At 37.2% G+C, this 20459-nt stretch overlaps 1 protein-coding gene across 2 annotated transcripts in view; it reads left to right on the top strand.

The window, feature by feature from the left end:
- The window catches only part of LOC128985784 (uncharacterized), a 130285-nt gene that overhangs the window by 22052 nt on the left and 87774 nt on the right, over positions 1–20459 (top strand). For both annotated transcript variants that reach the window (XM_054405655.1, XM_054405656.1), the window contains exons 3-5: positions 753–933; positions 11035–11169; positions 14357–14580. In XM_054405655.1, coding sequence (XP_054261630.1) covers positions 753–933; positions 11035–11169; positions 14357–14580 — 540 coding nt within the window. The remainder of the gene's footprint in view (positions 1–752; positions 934–11034; positions 11170–14356; positions 14581–20459) is intronic.

Consider the following 20459-nt stretch of genomic DNA (forward strand, 5'->3'; position numbering starts at 1 on the left):
AACCATCTGCTGTTCTTAATATAAGAAGGTTTCAACTGAATACCATAAGATCCCCGTGCGTAGAACGGGCACACAGCTAGTTAAAAAATAAAACCCATCAACACTTTTTTTTGTTTGACCCATATGTAGTTGTCGAACATGTATAGGCTACTGCCTCTTAACTATATGCGTAATTTTGTCTTTACGTGCATGATAGAGAGACACCATTCAGAGTAATATGTATTATTATTTACTTAATTTTAACGCTTTCACATCAATAGCAATTATCATACAAAAAATGCATGTATAAATTGATAGACACTATACAAAACAATAAGATGCAAATTATTTATTTTCCAATTATAATAGATTATATATTCTACAAATATATTATTATTTTATTAATACAAATATCTGACGTGTTTCAAAATATATTTATAAATACTTTAAATATATAATATAGTTTCAAAAATATTTTTTATATTTATTTAAAATATTCTCAACACATATTTTTTAAAATATTTAATAGGAAAAATATACATATAAAATAAGTATATTATAGATTCTATACTTATTTTATCAATATATATTATGAATCTATTATATATATTCAAAACGTATATTTAATTGATATTTTGCATTGCTTTTTGGTAATATTTTAAATATATATTTGAATATATCAAAATCAAACTATTATTAAAGATATATTATTTACATATTGTATAATAAATTCATCCAATATTGTATAAATTTAATCTAATTGCTAATTACAGCAGGGATCCCTGCAGTCCCATGAGCAGTGTAGTCTAGAGGTTGTCACTTGTCCATCATGTGTGATCGTAGTGAGGTTCCGACACCTCGCCTTGTCCCCTCAGTGTGGCGGAGGTCTGATGGACGCTCCGTGTCGCTGTGACTACCTCTGGCTATCCGAGCCTCCCTACGACGATGTCTCAGGTAAGATAACTAGTCTACAAGTAACTATTTGTACAGTTTTAAGATTTAATTATATTACCTATATTTTCATTTCCTTCTTCTTTCAACAAGCATGTCGTCAAATACAAGTGGTAAGTACTGATGATTGTTTACAAAAATATCTAGCTATATAAGTGTTTTCTTTATAAATTAATTGTGTTTATTCGTTGTATTTAATTTTAGTTATGACATGGAGTGGTTAGAAAAAGTTGTAGTAAAGTTAGTTGAAGTTTCAGAATGGTGTTTAGTCAGTTAAAAAAAAATAATCTTTACCCAACACTAGCTGTTACCCACGGACTTCACCCCGTTTGACTTCATATGTGTTAATAAAACTATTAATTGGTTAAGTTAAGCTGAAATAAACAAAACAGAATACAGTAATAAAACAAATCATAACACCTAATTTTAATTAGGTAATAAATTGAAAGAATAACATTCAAATAAGTACTGAGGTATTTTTATCATTAGGTATAGGGAAGTTTCCCTTGTGAGGAAGTTTCCTCCAGAGCACTAGGCCTTATCAAGGGTGGTAAGGGTCGACAAGTGAAAGACTCTGGGTATCTCAAACTTCCATTTTATTCCTTTCTAACCTTATCCTAACACATATAGTTTTATGTACAATCGTATATACAATCTTGATCCTGGGTCCGTAGTCCTCCTACCAGGCAGTGTCTCCGGGCTCGTATTCAGGGGTTGGGCAGAGGTTGGATCAAGTCTTGCTTGCGCCCTTACTGGCCCGGTGGTCTACGACACTCCTAAAAGATATCCGTGTGGGTCCGCGGTCTAGATCCTTGGCACCTTCACCCCGGAATCCTCGGTCCCCTAGCTGCTGCTCTCCACTGGAGACGGTTCTGGCTTTCCAAGCACAGAAGTCAAGCTGGGCCGGTTTAATGTGCGGTACTGCTCTCCACTGGAGACGGTTCTGGCGTCACTTGCTCAGAAGTTAGCACTCTCTAGGCAGTCTACTCGGTCTGCAGTCCGACGTAAACTCCGTCAACACTTAGCGTATACCTATGTATACGCTTTTAAGGTGGTGGGGGACTCCAAAGTCCTTTCCTCCACCAACAACTACGGACCCGCAGGCTCAACACGCCCATGCGAGGGTGTCGGTGTCTCAACACGCCCCTCCGACGGTGCTGGTGGCTCAACACGCCCATCAGGTGTCCCGCGGGCTCAACACGCCCATGTGGGGTGTCTGGGGCTCAACACGCCCATCCAACGGTGCTGGGGGCTCAACACGCCCGTCCAGCGGTACCCGTGGCTCAACACGCCCATCAGGTAACTCGCGGGCTCAACACGCCCATGCGAGGGTGCCGGGGGCTCAACACGCCCGTCCGACGGTGCCAGGGGCTCAACACGCCCGTCCAGCGTACCCGTGGCTCAACACGCCCATCAGGTAACTCGCGGGCTCAACATGCCCATGCGAGGGTGCCGGGGGCTCAACCCGCCCGTCCGACGGTGGAGTTAAACGCATATTTTCACAGTTGTGAATTTAATCACAATACATCAAAATATGAAACCTAGAGTGTACGGGCTGGAATTTTACCGCCAGACTTTTACCCTCTTTATGAGGTCAGCTCAAAATGTACGGCTCAGATTTTTACCCCCCCCTGATTTTGACCCCCCGGATTTTTACCCCCGGAATTTCACCCCCTAGCTAGATATAGATATTAGTGAGATTGATTAATTTTCTTCTTTCAGTTTAAATAGTAAACATTTTACATTCATATTAACCAACGGTTGGCCCAAACCCGAATCCCGAATATCAAAATAATTAAATAATAAAATGTCTACTATTAAATTGTGGTTTTTACATAAGTAAAGATGCAAGTTTTAAAAAAAACACCCTGTATATGGCCAGGGGGTAAACCACTTGGGGGGGGGGGGGGTGGTAAAAATCCAGGAGAAAAATCTGGGCCGTACATTTGCATAAACACTAGTTCTATGGACAGGGGGTAAAATTCCGGGTTTTATTGAAAATCTAATTCATCATGCTATGTCTATTTTCATTAGACTTCCGATTTTGTTGGGGTGAAATTCCGCCCATGAACAAACTTTAGAGCGCTCAGGTTACTACGTCTGAGTGACGTCAGCTTAGACCAGGGGGTAAAATTCCAGGGGGATAAAATTCCAGCGTCCCAATGAACTACTAGGCGCACTGATTTAACAATGCAACATCTGATTTATCAAATATTAACAGCTGATCAGCTGTTTTCTCAACACACACAACAGCAATACACTTAATTTCCTGTAAATAAAGGGATTATGTGCCTTATTCACAGTGCCGGATTTAGCGTACTTGCGGCTCCCCCCCCCTGTGTGGAAACTCCTTGCGATTGCAGCAATGCATCAAGGGGACATCATCATCAGCACTCATGATCGCGGATGAAATCGTGGACATCTCTCCTAAATCAAATCAATGCCATCATAGGTATCTGTGACCGCGCCAAGTCATTAACATCCCCTGCGGGCTGCAACAAAAGGAACATCATCCTTGACACTCGCAACCGCGGTGGAATCGTGAATATCTCCCGTGGGCTGCAATCACGGGAACATCACCATCGATACTCGCGACAGCGGCTAAATCTTGAACGTCTCCCGTGGGCTGCGATCATAAGGACACATCACCGTCACCCGCGGCCACGGCCAAATCCCAAACATCTCCTAGGTCCGCAGTCACGAGGACATTATTATCGTCACGTGATCGCGGCAAACTAATGGTTTAGAAAAATAAATTATTTCGTCTAAAAAGATGTTTTTATCCTCTGCGGCCCCTTATGCTTGCGGCCCTAGGTTCAACCTACCGTCTGGGGGATTCTCTAAATAAGTGTATTTTAACTTGGGTTTCTTAAGTTAAGTCATGATTTCATCAAGTGATGACGAACAGGGTAGTGTGGAAACTGTAGATTGTAATAATGAGGTATAGTTTATTGCTAATGAATTATGTTTGTTTACCATAATACTGGAAAAATCCCAAATTCCAAAAGTAAAGAAACTTGAAGAATCAATTGCTTAAGTCTTTTTGAAGTACACATCCATGTTTGGAAAGAAAATAGATGGAAAATGAAAAATTATGAAAAAATAACCAACATGAAAACACGATTAACGATAAAAACTGACACTAAAGAGACTGAAAAAAATTAATCCTGGAATGGGAGAAAAATTTCTTCAGGCTTTGAAGACTCAAACCCAACCATTGCGCGAATCCAATACCTTTTTGAAATCCGGGATCAGACAGATATCTTAAAACAAATTTTCATTTTATGTAGGTACTGGGGTAAGCGCGCCCCAAGATTCTACAGTCACCCCTACAAATTTATTTGTCAACCAATGCACGTTATTTTCTTCAAAACAAAACACACTTTTAATGTCCTTAGGACTACAACGAGGTAGATACACGTTTACTTCCCGAACATTCACCATATCCGCCATATCAAACACAAAAATAACCTATTACTTGAGAGATGAGTCAACTACTAACTAGATGCATCAGATTTGAAGGATTTGCTTGCCAGTACAAGTAAAAGGTCGACTTTATGTACCTTTATGTGTATTTACTACTGTTCCGAGTAAATAATCTGAATCACTGTTCATTTACTTCTTACTCCAAGTAAAAGGTTTCGCTCTAGTTTTTATTCATATCTTGTGAAGGTTTTGCTCGAAATTTTACAAGTAACAGGTTTTACTTCTTTTTATGCATACGGCCCATTCTCCTGTCTTCTGTTTCCAAATTAGTCCTACCCTCCTCCTTGTCTTCCAAAATCAACAGCCTATGCAGCGATTATCCAACAGTCATAAATTGAATGTGAAATCTTCAGGCGACTGTTGGAGAGCACACTTAAACGCGGACTGGTGCTTGCTGGATTCGGCTATCAACGACAATAGTATTATTTGTATTTCGTTCGCGTCTACCAGTTAAAGTTCGTCGGCCTCTTCCTATTTGACGTCCTGGCCAAAATCTTATAGTCTCCATTATGTCAAACGTTTTTTTGGTTATGTTTTGATTTTGTGCAAAATTTCAGTATAACCATCTGTTTCAAATATTAGTGTCAATTTCAAATATTCATCTGTTCAAATATAAACAAACATTTTCTCCCTAAGAATAACATGGGAACTTTGAAGGCCACTGGGGCGAGTCTTGATGGAATTCCAAAGTTTTTTTGTTTGATGGCAAAACTACATGCTAAGACCTTTCTAACGACACCTTGAACATGGAGATCGGTAGCACCACCACTCCAAAACAATTATGAAAAAAATATGCCTAGCGTATTAAATATATAGATAGTGCTGTAAATAAACTTTTTAATGCTATTCAATATGAAAGAACCAAATTGTGTAGTTGAAACAGCTGACAAAATTTGTTAATTCCTTTTAAAAACATTTATAAGGTTAACATGGGAAACTCCAGAGCCACTGGGGCGGAGCCCGAGAGGATTTTTAAGATAATAATGCGTCTATTTGTTAATCAGGAATGTGAGCTATCATCACTATAAATTTCAGCCCAATCCGACAAGTATTTGTCACGTTTACTTGTCACAAACATCCAAACTTTCTCACTTAATATTAGTAGGATAATTTTCTAATTTGCAGTTTTCAAAATTTGTAGTTTCAAGAAAATTTGCCTAACTTTAAATGAATCATGGCTTCGTGATTTTGTGTGGTGACGCAAAATCAATCCACAATCCAATCCACAATGATTTAAATATCCCACCTCGTTCAAACCATGATACGCTACGTAGGACACTATGGTCGCGCATGCGCACGGAGGGGAGTAGGAAGAGACGACGCGAGGACGGTTGTCGTGTGTCGCCGGCCTAACCAGAAGGATGCCGTGCTAGAACGTAGGAAATGGGGGGTTTGGCTCCCTGGGAGGTATTGTGTCGTAGAATAGTAATATTTAATTAATATGTAATTTCAGATCATGTAGTCAAATCCCCTATCTCATTTATTCCGTCATTTATTATTGATCATTCATTCAAAATCTTAGTTCACATTGTGTCCAGTTGACTTATATATTAATATTCCATATGTTGAACGATTAAGATATGTCTGTGTTATAAATGCTTTAATTAATCAAACATTCATCAAAGCTGGTTCTTATAAGAACCAGCCCTTATATAAGGGCCTGTGAATTGCGGTAAATTGTCTCCTTTGTTTTAAATAATGTGTCCAGTTATCGTTTCCAACATGAAAGATTTGGTCAGGATCATAAATCACATGACCGGATCACCAAAGTGTGCATCAAAGTATGCCACACGCTGTTCCCATTGTATGACTTACTTTATTGACATTTGAAATCAAATTGTTTCTCTATCAATGTGTTAAATAGATCTTTGCTGATGAATAACCTACTACTATACCTGAGTCGATTAGTGTAATACAATTCGATGAACTGTTTAACCTAACATAAGCGAATGGCAATTTACCGCTCATATCTACGCAGTTTGCAGTTTGTTTTTGTTGGGAATTTTCGCCTTAATTGTATGAGACCAGGTCCCCTTGTCAATGTTATTTACCATTTTAAAGAACTCCGACAGTTCCTAGCTATACCTCCTTCTTGGTTGTAACGGAAACACCTGACTATTATCTCGGCGGGTCTATTTCTTAAATCGTTTTGCTTGTTTCGACAGAAAAAGGGTTTTCGTGGCCTGCACTTTGAAAGGATGTGCAGGGGAGCTGCGTTGACGTATAGTCTGGTAGACGCGGATCCAAAATATTGTTTTTCCGTCCTACATGGCCTACATTTATTCAAGGCTACTTCAATCACATAGGTCCTTGCCCAACAAGTTAAATTTAGCTGTTGTTCTTGCTCATAAAGGTCCTCTGAAATTTTGATTCAATTTAGTTAAGAATTAAGTAAGTTATGAGCAGTTTAGTGTTTGGCAAGTTTTCATTCAGGTGTGACATGGGTAACCTGAAGTCCCACTAGCCTCAGACTCTGATAAGTGATTGAAGTAATAAATGTAGTTTTGAGCGCGAACGTGATTTACAACAAATGTTGGCAATATTCTGAAAATGTCTCCTCAGCTCGCTGTGGAACGTACTACCAATGTTAAACGCGGACGGGTGCTTGCTGGATTCGGCTATCAACGACAATAGTATTATTTGTATTTCGTTCGCGGCTGTTGTGTCGTAGGCTAACTCAATCGCCTTGATTTCCCTACGACGCGACGCATGGAAGGAATGAATCTATTTAAAATTGTGTCGTGTAAACTATTCCAACCTGATCAAGCATTTACTGAATCGACCCACAACTTAAACAATTGACCCTTGAGCTCGGGCAAAAGCAATTTTATTTATTACGTTCTCGTGAGATAGTAAAACGTTGAAAATAGGTCTCAAATCTTTAAGAAAAGAAACCAGTTCGAATTATTTGACGCATCGATGTGGAATCTATTTTTAACCGACTTCCCCACTACCAACAAAAGGAGGAGGTTCTCAATTTGTTTGTGGCGATGTTTTTTTTTTCTATGTATGTTCACCAATTTCTCTGTGATTCTTTTACCGATCAGTGTGGTTCCACGTTCCACCACCAAAATAACCAGGAGAGTTTCTATTTGGTACCTTATATATTATGTTTCAGTATAATATTTGTTTCGGTGAAAAATTCTGAAAACCTTAAATATTCAACATTTATATTGTTTACATTTGTGTAGATTGTTTACATTTGTGCAGAGAAGGCAATAAATCATAATAACATTCCTACAGCTGTTAGTTGAAACCATTTAAATGAAGCTACAGACAATTTTTCATGAAACAGTTGCTTCATATTGATCAATAAACTATTTCTTGCCATGGAGCCTAAATGAATTACATTGAGAAAAATGCATTTTGTTTTGGTTACTATAAAAAATGTATTTTAACGTTTTACCTGATTTGTGTATACAGTAATTCTGTTTTTAGTATTGAATATTCTGACTTACAAAAACATATATGTTTCAGTGAATAGCTGTATGATATTGTTGACAAATAAAGGTGTATTGTGAAAACCAAAGCATTCGTAAAACAGGTCTAAATATAAATCAAAATGCAATTATTCCTTACACGACCTAAGAAGTGTGACAGTGCATAATTGTCAATTGTCTTAAAAGTGTTAAATATTTTAATTACTAAACATGCATTTGCAGATGTGGAATGTTTATTGATATTCTCTACCCAGTTACTATATCATATCAATACTATTATGCCTGCTTCAGAAAGTCCTAGAGGAAGATGATTTGCAATTTCGACTAGGCTATATCTTGATCAAACAAAACCACCTACATATGGCTTGCACCACTTTTAGCTGAACCAATCTTTCATATAGCCTACATATTTCATTTGCAGATGTGGAATGTTTATTAATATTCTCTACCCAGTTACTATAACATATCAATACTATTATGCCTGCTTCGGAAAGTCCTAGAGGAAGATGATTTGCAATTTCGACTAGGCTATATCTTGAGCAAACAAAACCCCCTACATGACTTAAACCACTTTTAGTTGAACCAATCTTTTAGTTGAATGAAAATATAATATTTTCCAAAGGTAGTATACGAAAGGTACTATAGTGTTAACGACCAATTTTCCACTTTTGAGAGATTTTTTAGTGCTGGTAGCTGAGGAATAACTTTCATATTGTTCCAAAAGGCTTGAGACGTTACTGTATTTCTTTTTATAATGTAGAAGTACACCGATTGCAGGAAACGATGATGTCTGACATTTCAATGTATCTAGAAAAGACAATTAGTTTTTCATTAGGCCTAATGTAATGGACAACTCTTTCTTTCTTAAGGAATATCTAAAGATCTTTATTTCCATACCCATTGATTATGTAACCTGAACAGGTGACTCAAGCAGTTTTAAAATAATGATTGTTCTCTGGAACTTTTGATTGTTTCAAACAGTTTTTCTTATCGAAAATCCTCATGTAATTAATATATAAAAAAATATACAGTCACTAAAAATCATGAAATAATTTATTTTTGTAAAAAAAATACAACCAACTTCAAACGCTCTAAAAAGAATGAAATAATTTCAATAAAGTAAAAACTTTTGTATTAGGCAAGCTCACGTATTTCAAGTCGGCGCGGCTCAAACTGCAAATATGATTGATGTGTGTGTATTTTGAAAATCAATAAATTGTAGCTGGATAACATAAATATATAAAAAAAACATACTGAACTGTTTTATGGTTTATACATTAAAGGAAATATTTTCTTGTATTTTATGTTTACTTCAGAATAAATGCATTATTAAAATAACACACACAAATGTTCTATATGAATAGGAAAATAATTTAGTTTGATATTATGATAGGGAAAAGAAGCTAGTTTAGTATTAAAACGTTACTTTTCCAAGTTAGAAACATTTAAATGCGTTATAATCTTTTTAAAGATACTCGTTAATACCACTATAATACCGATCTCTGATTACGGTAATAAAATAACACTTAACGCATAACTATAAAAAAGACATGCAGATTAACACCTTTAGTTATAGATAGTCACCTGCAATATGGACAACCTCTTTCAATTTTGCATCAAAAATCATCATAGAGCCGCGCCGACTTAAAATACGTGAGCTTGCCTAATACAAAAGTTTTTACTTTATTGAAATTATTTCATTCTTTTTAGAGCGTTTGAAGTTGGTTGTATTTTTTTTACAAAAATAAATTATAGACAAACCTTGTTGGTTGGACCACGCTGGAAAATGATTCATCTGCGAGGGCGCAACAAAAAGAGTCTACTTGCGAGACATTGGATGTGGTGACGACGCGAAAGTCGGGGGGATCAAATTCGTCTAGGTTGCACGGCACGTTCATTCACATATGGATAGACGACCTAAGGGCACGAAATATTCCTTCATCGAGCGTGATGTAATCTATGGCTGCGGAGTCAAAAGAGTGTTGCGATCAAAGAAAAACAGCTTGTTCCAACAATTCGTTGTCTGAGTATATCAAACAATTTCTGTTTGACAAAGTGTTTGAGCGAAGCATGTCGTAGTCTGTGTCGTGCGCAAAGCGCCCTATTTCTTCTTCGGCGAATGCCACATGACCCGTGCGGAGGGAATCTCGTGGAGGGGGAGGGGGTACGACAACTTTGACCAGCTTGTTACCTGTCTCCGCAGGTTCTACACTTTCCCCACTGGACACAGAATTTACAGCTGGATGGCCTCTGTTCACCATCCTGCAAGCTTTGTCACTTGCAGTAGTTAAATACCTCGGCCTAAACAATTGAGGCCTCTCAAAAAATTGTATTCACAAAAAAAGACGCAAAACACACTCTATCTCAGATTGACTCTATACACAAGAATTTACAAATATTGCTATACATATCAATATAAATAATCTCTGGACAAATAAAAAAAAAACAAAAAAAAAAAAACATGTTTCCGAACTAAAAAGAGATAATAATTTATGAATGTACAAAAACGTCGATAAGTCAGTTCAAGACAATGCTTGCCCTCCAAGTGAAGCGTTGCCCATTGTAACTCTTGTCGTTCAAACAGCTGTTTTATATCCTTCCGCAATCGTCCCTGATTGGACCGTTTGGCCAAGGTGTTTGGCACGGATTTTAAATTTGAATGTACAAATCGCCACAGTAGGCATATCATTCTCTTGTAATAAAGGAATTTATCTACAGTGTGAAACAGAGAAAAGTCCATGACAATAGTTTTTTTTTTTTTTTTTTTTTTTTTAATACATACATTACATACATTAAGTACTAAAAAAATAAGAAAAACTAAATATTTGTCTTTATTAACTACAGTATAACCGGTGCTAACATATAACATACTTTAAGTGTCTGACCTGTTTTGATGATTTAGCTACAGTGTTGCACTAACCCATTGACTAATTAATAGTCAAAGACTAACCGCATGATTTATTGTTTACTTTTATAGCATAATGATGTATTTAAATGTAATGTATGTAAGAAACATATTTTTTACATACCATATATACTGCCATAGTGGGAATTATAATGCCATAATTCTCCTCTCCAAAAACTCCAATACATTATACTAAAAATTAATATTGTTATTATTAACAAGGAAGTAAGAGATAAGGTTACTGTATTGTTTAATGTTTACATGTGTGTCCAGGCACTCCGTTCTGTGGCCACTTCCCTCCCTCCTTGTCACCACCTGTGTTTCGCAGCCAGACAAGGACGTTGGTCCTGGCATTGCTCTTCAGTCAGGCTCACAAACATGCTTTCACATTAGAATACTCTTCAGAAAGTAAGTACAGTTCATCAACTCAACCATCTGAAATTATAGCTATTTCTACTTCATTAATACGTTCGCGGCGGCACGTCAAATGGCGGGCGTATTCCCAGTGCGGCGCAGCCCTCAGCGCCGAACAAACCCAAATGCCGCGTGTGATTGGTTTTCCAATTTCGGTCTGACGAATAGCAAATAACGTGCGAGGATGTCCTGCTTTACAACGAGAGTCAACGTAGTTCGCTAAACACCCACAGATAGCAAGCAGCACTGCTTGGAACGTAGCCGGTCCCATTGGAATTGTATTGCCAAATGGAGGGAAAAAGACGGGACAAAAAGTAGATTTTTGAGATTGCCAGACGGGGATTTTACGGGGAAATTTACTACCAACCTATACCACAACAAAATACAGTATACTAATGAGCAGTGCTGTGCGAGGTTTCAAGTTTCTAGATCTAATCCTGGCTTAAAAATAAATCATTTCGTACTGCATTGCAGCTTGGGAGCGATCGCACCCACCAGGATGGCATTAGGGTTCCGTATGGGAGCGATTGCTCCCATGCCGCCGCGAACGTGTTAACAAAAATGTCTTGATGTAAATAACAGATTTCTCATCCTTATGGAACAGCTGAAACCAATTTTATTATTTGTTCTGTCCGGTGCACTGTAGTAGAGGTCATGTTTTGTTTACAATTTGTTTCTTGTTATTTCAGCCATTTAAAACCTTGTTTAACGAAATAAAACAATATAATCATAAAAAATAACTCGTACCCTATAGTTATATAACCAAACAGTAAAGTACAAATTATTAAATTTACCCTGAAATAATAGAAACAAAATTTTGTCGATACTAATGCCCAGTGCCACCGGACATGAACTAGATATAGAAACGAGCTTCAAAATTTACAATGGGATGAGAAGTGTACTTGTGGTTGCTTAGTCTACAAAATAACTCACCTAGTTTTTAACAAATAATTTAGCCATGGAAGTTTTAGTTGGTTAAATACCCTCAATCTTGGATGAGTTGGTGGCTCAGTCAGTATTGCAATGGGCAAGAATCCACGACAGCATTTAGATCCATCCTGGTGACTTTACTAATGTCTGTCAGTAGGTACAGTTTATTCTTGAACTGTATAGGATGATTTTTTGCTTTGCTTGATAAGTTCTACAGGCCCCAGGTCCATGTGGAGAGTCAATAAGATTGATTGCAGCCATTAAACATAACATTTTGTGATAGGCATTGTTACAACAGTACTTAAAAATAGTGTCATACGTCAGTTATAAATTTCAATATATACAATATCCTATTTAGATTCTAAACATGATATGTCACTATTTAAAAATTCTTCCTGAGTGTAGAATGCGGAACACCAGCATTCAATTCCAAAATATCAGAATAATCATCTCCTATCACGTGCTGTTTACAGTTTTCAAGGTAGGATTGAATATGATGTTTAGTTCACGGTTCCTAATGCCATAGTAATATAGTTTATCAAAAATAATGGGATGGGAGATTGTGTCGAAGGCCTTGGTCAAATCAATAAGGCATGTACCTGTCACCGACTTGTCTTCAAACAGTTCAAGCCCTTGCAAAACTAGGTTAATTAATTCTTCTACAGCCTTTGTGGTTGAACAGTTGGCTTTAAAGCCGTATTGACCTTTATATAAAAGATTGTTCACAGTTAAAAAAGTGTTGTAGCTGCTCAAGCATACATTTTTCAATTATTTTTCCTAAGATTGGAACCAAAGCTATTGGGCGATAGTTTGATGGGACATTCTTGTCGCCTTTCTTGTGAATGGGCGTTACTCTGGAGGTTTTTAAACAATCAGGAATCTTGCCGTCAATCAAAGCAAAATTTATAAGATGTGTTAAAGGTTCCAGGATAAAATCAACTAAGTATTTAAGAGTAAAATTGGAGAGTCCAAACAAATCTTCATTACGGGAACCATAGTGTACATAGTTTACAGACCAAAGAATGGACTTGTTTATCAACAAGGCTCCATTTAAATGTCCGGATGTCAGGAGTATTAGAATATGGTATAGGACAGTTACTCAATAACTTAATTCAAAATGAGTAATTACTTTATCATCATTATTGAGTTTATTTTGTGTGTTGTTTGAAACAGAAGTAAAGAAATCGTTGAGAGTGATGGGTGTTAAAGTTGTTTTGGAAAATGTTTTAATCTGTCCTGATTCTTTTCTGATTATTTCCCAAGCTTATTTGCATGTATTTTTGGATTGAGTAAGTTTGCCATTAGCAGTAATTTTGGCTTCTCTTACCTTGTTTGTATATACACGCTTTGAATAATTCAGAGAGTGATTATTATTCTGGGAATAAAACAATATTTAGAGAGAGTTATGAGAAAAGACAATAAATAAGATAGAAAGTAAAATGAGAAAGAGTAATGGTAAATAGGACCAGAGGGGTAATATGTGGAGAGATGGAGATATTGAGATTAATGAATATGAGAGAGTGAAAAATGAACACACATTTAATGGTTACAAGAGAACAATAACTCTGTTTATTTACATTTGAAATACAACACATGTTAACAATATAATAAAAAGGAATAATTTAATATGACAACAAACACATGTTGCTGAGAAGAGAGTTAGTTTTAAGTAAAACAAAGAGGATGAATTTAAATGTTCAAGTTTACCGAACACGCTTCTATACCTTTTAAAACTGTTCATATAATTTTACATTCTTGCTACATTTCCATTTGTCATAAAATAACAATAAATATTAACCCATTGTCTCCAATTCTGTAGTAAACCAAATATTACATCTATTGACCTTAATATTACTTTTCACATTTACAACAGGACAGTACAAATTAAAATCTGAAATTAAAACCCTGAAATTAAGAAAAAATGGAAAAGCTAAGTTCGTGTCATTAATAGAATACAAGGTAGACCAATCGATATTACTTAACTTATTGACAAAATTTTCAAGTCTGGTTGATGATACAAGGATGGTTTCCTATTGTAAGAATCCTCTTTGTTATCTAAGCAACTGTTGTTCTTATTTTTACTAATAAAGAATTTTAAAACTACTTCAGCATGATCTGATATTATTCCCTCCCCAGTGATGTAACAGTGAAGCAAGGCTTGCTAAGATTTGAGCATAAGGCTTGAGCAAGGCTTGAGAGGCAAATGGGTTACAAAATTTAATAAAATGTAAATCAGTGTACTTTTACACAGGGAATCGACAGCACCTAGTGGGTAAGCCTAGCAGCACAGCTATGATGGGAACTGTGAGCAACTCTAGCGTCGGAGGTATCATAACGTCCCCATTCTTCCCCAGCCAGTACCCTCGGGACCTCGGCGCTGAGTACATCATCAGCTGTGAGGCAGACGCTGGTGCCAGTTGTAGAGTCAGACTTCTGTTTAACGACTTCCAGCTGGCCGGAGTCTCAATCATGGAGGTTGGGTTAGGTGTTGTGTTCTTATAAACATTTCAAACACTCAAATCACATTTCTATCAAACCTTGTTATCCTGCATAACATTTACAATAATAGTAGGTATATTTCATCTCTAGGGCCTAAAGTGACTCTTTTTGATTAGAGCTCAAGTTTTATGATCGAAGCGGAGCCGAGGTCGGAAAATGAGCGAGGGTTGAAAAGACACTTCTTGCCCGTGCGATGAACTATATTTTTCGTCATATTGCACCATTATTTGAACAAAGTATGTTACAAAACTAAAATAGTTATCTTTGAACACCTCTCAAAACTACTTCTAGTTCCAACTAATTTTATTTTAATTTCCTAATGGAAACAAGCAGCTGTTTAGTAAGTTATTTAATCGTTTCGTCTATTCATTATGAACAACGCTAGGAGATTCATTATAAAAATCAATTCAACAAGAAAAATCAATATAGCCTAGTGGAGAATGACATGTTTGATGCCATGAGTAAAATGGGAAACAGACACCTCAGCAGATTTTGCGCACACAATATCTGCTGATTTTACTTATCTTCGTTACATGTCTGCTGGAGTTGCGGTCAAATTCAGGTGTAAATGGGGTAATAATACAGAATCAGATTACATATCTGAAAGACTAACATGCCAAAAGATTTTGAATGGACCAGTAGTATACAGCCTGGTAACCAAACCAAATTACTATGGTAAACCTTCAATTCAAGAATATGATAGTGCTTTCAGGCAATTGACAGACGATTTTACAAAAAGAGAACTTAAAGCATTAGTTTGTTCCCCAATGGGATGCGTGAGAGACTTAATTAAAATAGACCATTTCTTCAACAACCTCTTTGAATTCCAACACGCTACAGATGCCACAATTTATATTGTGTGTTACAATCAAATATCGCCTCGGGTTTTGAGGAATGGACTCTCTCACCATGACTTTGTTAGTGCTCTGAGAAGAACGTTGAGTGAAAACAGTACAGTGAAGTGAATAGTACGGTGAAGTGGACTGCTCAAATACTAAAGAACTCATGCCTCGAGATTCATACTACCAACATCTCACAAGTAGTAATCCTCCTGTAGAAGTGGTTTTGACGACTGACAACGATGCAGGTATTACAGTAGACGCAGGAGGAACTGATGTCACTTTTGGGTCGCGCAGCCAACCAGAACATCCTCACCAGACTGATCCACGTACTGTATATGCTCATGGTGGCAATGAGCAAGCTACTGGCAATACAAGTCAGGGGACACAGCATCAATCAGCCACTGTACACAACCCAAACACCAGCAGCCTCCCTTCAACCATGCCAGCATCTTCGTCCCACAGGCCACAGCAGGCTTCAGTGCAGCGAGACAAAGCCAGCAGCAGTTTGGTAATTGTGTTGTGGAAAAGCAGAGCATAGCTCAAAGTGAAGTGATCAAGGGAAATCAATTTAATACACAAACAACAGATGTGAACCTTTTAAGCTCTACTTTAAACTCTCAATAAATTACATCTCAGAGTCCCAGTTGGATGAAAACAACCTAAATATCGGAAATCTAAAGATTTTTCATAAGAATATTCAAAACTTAATAACTTGAATTGACCAATTGGAAGTATCATTAACAGAGATAGATCCTGATATAATTGTTTTATCAGAACATAACATAAATCACTATGATATGGAAAGATTTAACCTTGATAATTACCAAAAAATAACTCATTCTCGCACCACAACAACTGGATGAGGTGTTTTAATCTTATCAAAGGAGAGCATAAAGGGGAAACCACTGCTATTAAAAATGGGAGAAGAGCTTTGCCAAGATAAATTGTTGGAGTTTTGTTGTGTTAAATTTAAAGTATAGTAGATAATTTACACTTTTTGCTGGTAGGAATTTATAGAACCCCACACTTTGAAAACTCAGAGTTTTTAAACCGACTGAATAAACTAAATAATAATCTAGTAAGAAAAAAAAAATTGATTATAATTGGTGAGTGACTTTAATATTGACACTCTTAAAGATTCACCAGAGCTAAAAGAGTTAAAACGTATTCTACTGAGATGTGGTATGAATTATATAATAGATTTTCCCACGATATTCTATCTCAATATCTACCTCAAAAACGTGCATAGATAATATTTTAACTAACATTCATAAGGATCAAATTAAAACTGAGGGTATTGTAAAAGCCTTATCAGATCATGACAACTCATTAGACAAGTCTTTAGACCTTACAAGTGTAGATATTGTAAATAAATCTAATGTATTCAAAGTAGCTTTCCTAAATGTTCAATGTCTCAGGACTAAATTTAATCTAATGCCAATATTCTGCTGTGAGAGCAAGCTAAATATCCTATGTATCAGTGAGCATTGGTTGGTTGAAGAAGAACGTGATTTTTACTCATAATTAGAAAACTTTCAACTGGCATCATGCTTCTGCAGAAGGCAAAGGCTTGGTGGAGGAGTGGCTATCTTTGTAAACGATACCCTAGAAATAAAACAATTAGACTTGGAAAGATACTGCGCTGAGCTAGATTTTGAAGTGTCTGGAATTGAGTTATTGGGAACACAAATGATATTTTTTAGTGTTTATCGCTCTCCCAACGGCAACATTGACAATTTTTTTGAAGGACTAGATATCTGTCTCTCTGATTTATCCAATTTAAAGAAAACAATCATACTAGGAGGTGACTTCAATATTGCGCTAAACTGTGACGAACTACACACAAGAACTTTTACAAACCTACTCCGAGCACACGGCCTATTCATTACCAGTGTCGCATCGACGAGGGGAAACCGATGCTTGGATACCATCGCCACGAACTTGGACTTGTGGGATTATGAGGTAGAAGTAACTGAGCCTCTGGTTGCGGATCATGGAGCAGTTTTACTGAGTACACACAACAGCTTGGTGAGTAGCACTCCAATATTTCCTGCTTGGCATCTAGAGTATACTAGGAGCTTTAGAATTATTAAAGAGAATCGTCTCCCGCAATTCAGGTATAGCTTGTCACAGATTGACTGGGGTCGTGTTCTGCAGGTAAATGATCCGGAAGAGTCTTTTGCTAATTTCTTATAGTAAATGATATCTTTAATGATTACTTTCCTTCCAAAACTGTCAGAATTTCTCCTAATAGGCCTAAGTTAAGTAAGGTTAAACATGGTAGGTTGGAGGTCAATTCATGGTATACGCCAGACCTGGCTAGATATAAGAATCTAGTTTTAGCCTTAAGAGACAGGTACCTATCGGCCTCTTGTGAACACTTGAATGAACATCTTCGTTTTATGTATAGCAAAGCTAAAAATTCCTACAAACTTAAAGTAGATGAGGCAAAAAAACTGTGCAATATAAAAAAAAAAAAAAAAAAAAAAAAAAAAAACAGAAACTGCATTAAACCCCTGCAAGGCAGCTTGGTCCCTAGTAAACGAGTCCAGAGGGAAATCTAGTTCTAAAACTATGTTAAGCAATGCTAGCCCAGACGAGTTTAACAGGTTCCTAGTGGATAATGTGCATGATATTGTTAATAGCATTCCAAATACAGACTTGAACCCCCTGAATAGTATGAATGGCCTAAGTCAGCCGACCGCAGATAACCTAACCAAATGGAATCCTGTAGATTCAATTTACATAAGGAAATTAGTTTCTGGGCTAAAACCATCTAGTAGTCAGGATATTTATGGGATGACCACATTAGATCTTAAGGCAATAGTGAGTGAAATTGCGCATCCATTATAGCTATGGTTATAAACAGCTGCCTAAAAGTAGGGGCCTTTCCCAAAATCCTAAAAGTGGCTCGTACGGTACCCATATACAAAAAGGGTGACCCGTCCAACTTAAACAGCTACCGGCCCATCTCATTGATACCGGTCTTTAGTAAAGCCTTGAGTCCGTCATTAAAGATCAGTTGGTGAATTATTTTGAATCGAACAATCTGCTCTCAAACCTACAGCATGGGTTCAGAAAGAACCATTCAACAACTTCTGCCGTCTCTGAATTGGTTAACAGAGTGCAAACTGCCTTTGAGGCATCCGACTCGCTTGCCTTAACACTTTGTGACTTAAGCAAAGCGTTTGATTGTATATCACACAGCATACTTACAGACAAACTTGAACGCTATGGGGTTGGGGGCGTGGCTCTCACGTTAATCAAGTCCTATCTGGAAAATAGGCAGCAGGTAATCTCTCTTAGCGGTGCCCAGTCAAGACCTCTGACAATCCAACACGGCGTTCCTCAGGGATCGGTCTTGGGACCAGTACTATTTCTGGTATCAATCAACGACCTTGAGCTAAATGGTTCTTCTCTCAGGTTTGCAGACGATACCACCATCTTTGCAACGGGCTCTACCCCTGCGCGTGCGCTAGACACGGCTGAAACACTTTTTGATGAAGCTATAAGGCATGGTTCTCAGCCAACAGATTTAAGCTGAACGAGGAGAAGACCCAAAAAATCGTATGCACCCTAACTCGATATCCCCAAATCGAAACCAAAGTCCATCTGCTAGGTTTCACCATCGACCCTAAACTGACGTGGGCAGATCATATCGAAGTTGTTTGTAGAAGGCTGTCAATAGTCGTGTGCCTGTTACGCAAGCTTACCAAGCTAGTAACTCCACAATATTTAAAGGTGGTCTACCATGCTCTTTTCCATAGCGTGCTGAGCTATGGCCTACTGCTCTGGGGGCATGCGCCTAATTGTAATGATGTTCTCTTGCAGCAGAAGAAGGCTGTCAGGACTATAACTTTCAGCAAAAGACTGGACCACTGCCAGCCTCTTTTTGTTGAAACAAATATCTTAACGGTCTTTAGCCACTTCATTCTACTATGTGCAACACATGTTAAAAGCAACATCCATAAGTTTCCAACCAGAGATACCGTTCATAAACACCAGACAAGACGACACCATGAAATTGACATTCCCTTCTGTAGACTTGCTAAGACGAAGAATGCCTTCCCGACCATAGCAATTAGGATCTACAACAGCTTGCCCCAAAAAAACCTTGATATAAAGAAATTTAGCACTGCCCTTAGGTCCTGGCTAGTAACCAAACCTTTTTATAGCCTTGACGAATACTTTGAAACAGTGAATAAATAGGGTTGATCCACCGCCATAATTAAAAGTGATTGTATGTATATATTGTAAATAGAAATTATCAATTATTATTTTTATTTTTATTTTATTATGACACAACCTATCCGGCAAAGCTGGTCTTGGTGAAGAGGAAGGTAATCAGGTAATCAGGTAATCATGGAACTACTCACACGTCCTAAAAAGATATATAATACTACAGTACTCTGAATTACTGGGGTAGAAATTTTTCCCTAGACAATATGAAATTGTTCGAATCACTATTGGAAAAAGAAAATTAGTTTACTCTTTTTAATTCAAGTATAGAAAGTAAATATGACACATTCCACAATATCTTACAATATTACTTTAATTTATTTTTTCCAAAAGTCAGAAAAAAATTACAAGCACCAAAAGAGAACAAATTTGATTACAAAGAACCTAAAAAAGAACAAAAATGATCTCATTGAATTAAACAACCTAGTCCTCGCCACCCTAACTTGAGGCAGCCCAAGGCCGCACTAGATATATGTCGTGCGGCCTTGGGCTGCCTCAAGTTAGGGTGGCGAGGACTATAGTTCATGAATCCGGGTCGGAGGTTCTTAAAACTCAATTAACGAAAAAAATGCAACAATATAAATTAAATGTCATGAGTGCAAAACGTAATTATTAGTGATAAAATTAAAAACTCTAAAAATATATAATTAAAACTTTGTGGAACATTATTACTATTATTAGTATTATTATTAGTAGGGACGCCATTCAGGATTCTTGTCATTCGCCTATTGGGTCTGATGATGATTGGAGTGTCCAATCAAAATCGATCACTAC

Source organism: Macrosteles quadrilineatus, unplaced genomic scaffold, assembly GCF_028750875.1.
Source record: "Macrosteles quadrilineatus isolate MER2022 unplaced genomic scaffold, UCM_ALF_1.0 Scaffold_2__2_contigs__length_208266976, whole genome shotgun sequence".
NCBI classification, from domain to species: Eukaryota; Metazoa; Arthropoda; class Insecta; order Hemiptera; family Cicadellidae; genus Macrosteles; species Macrosteles quadrilineatus.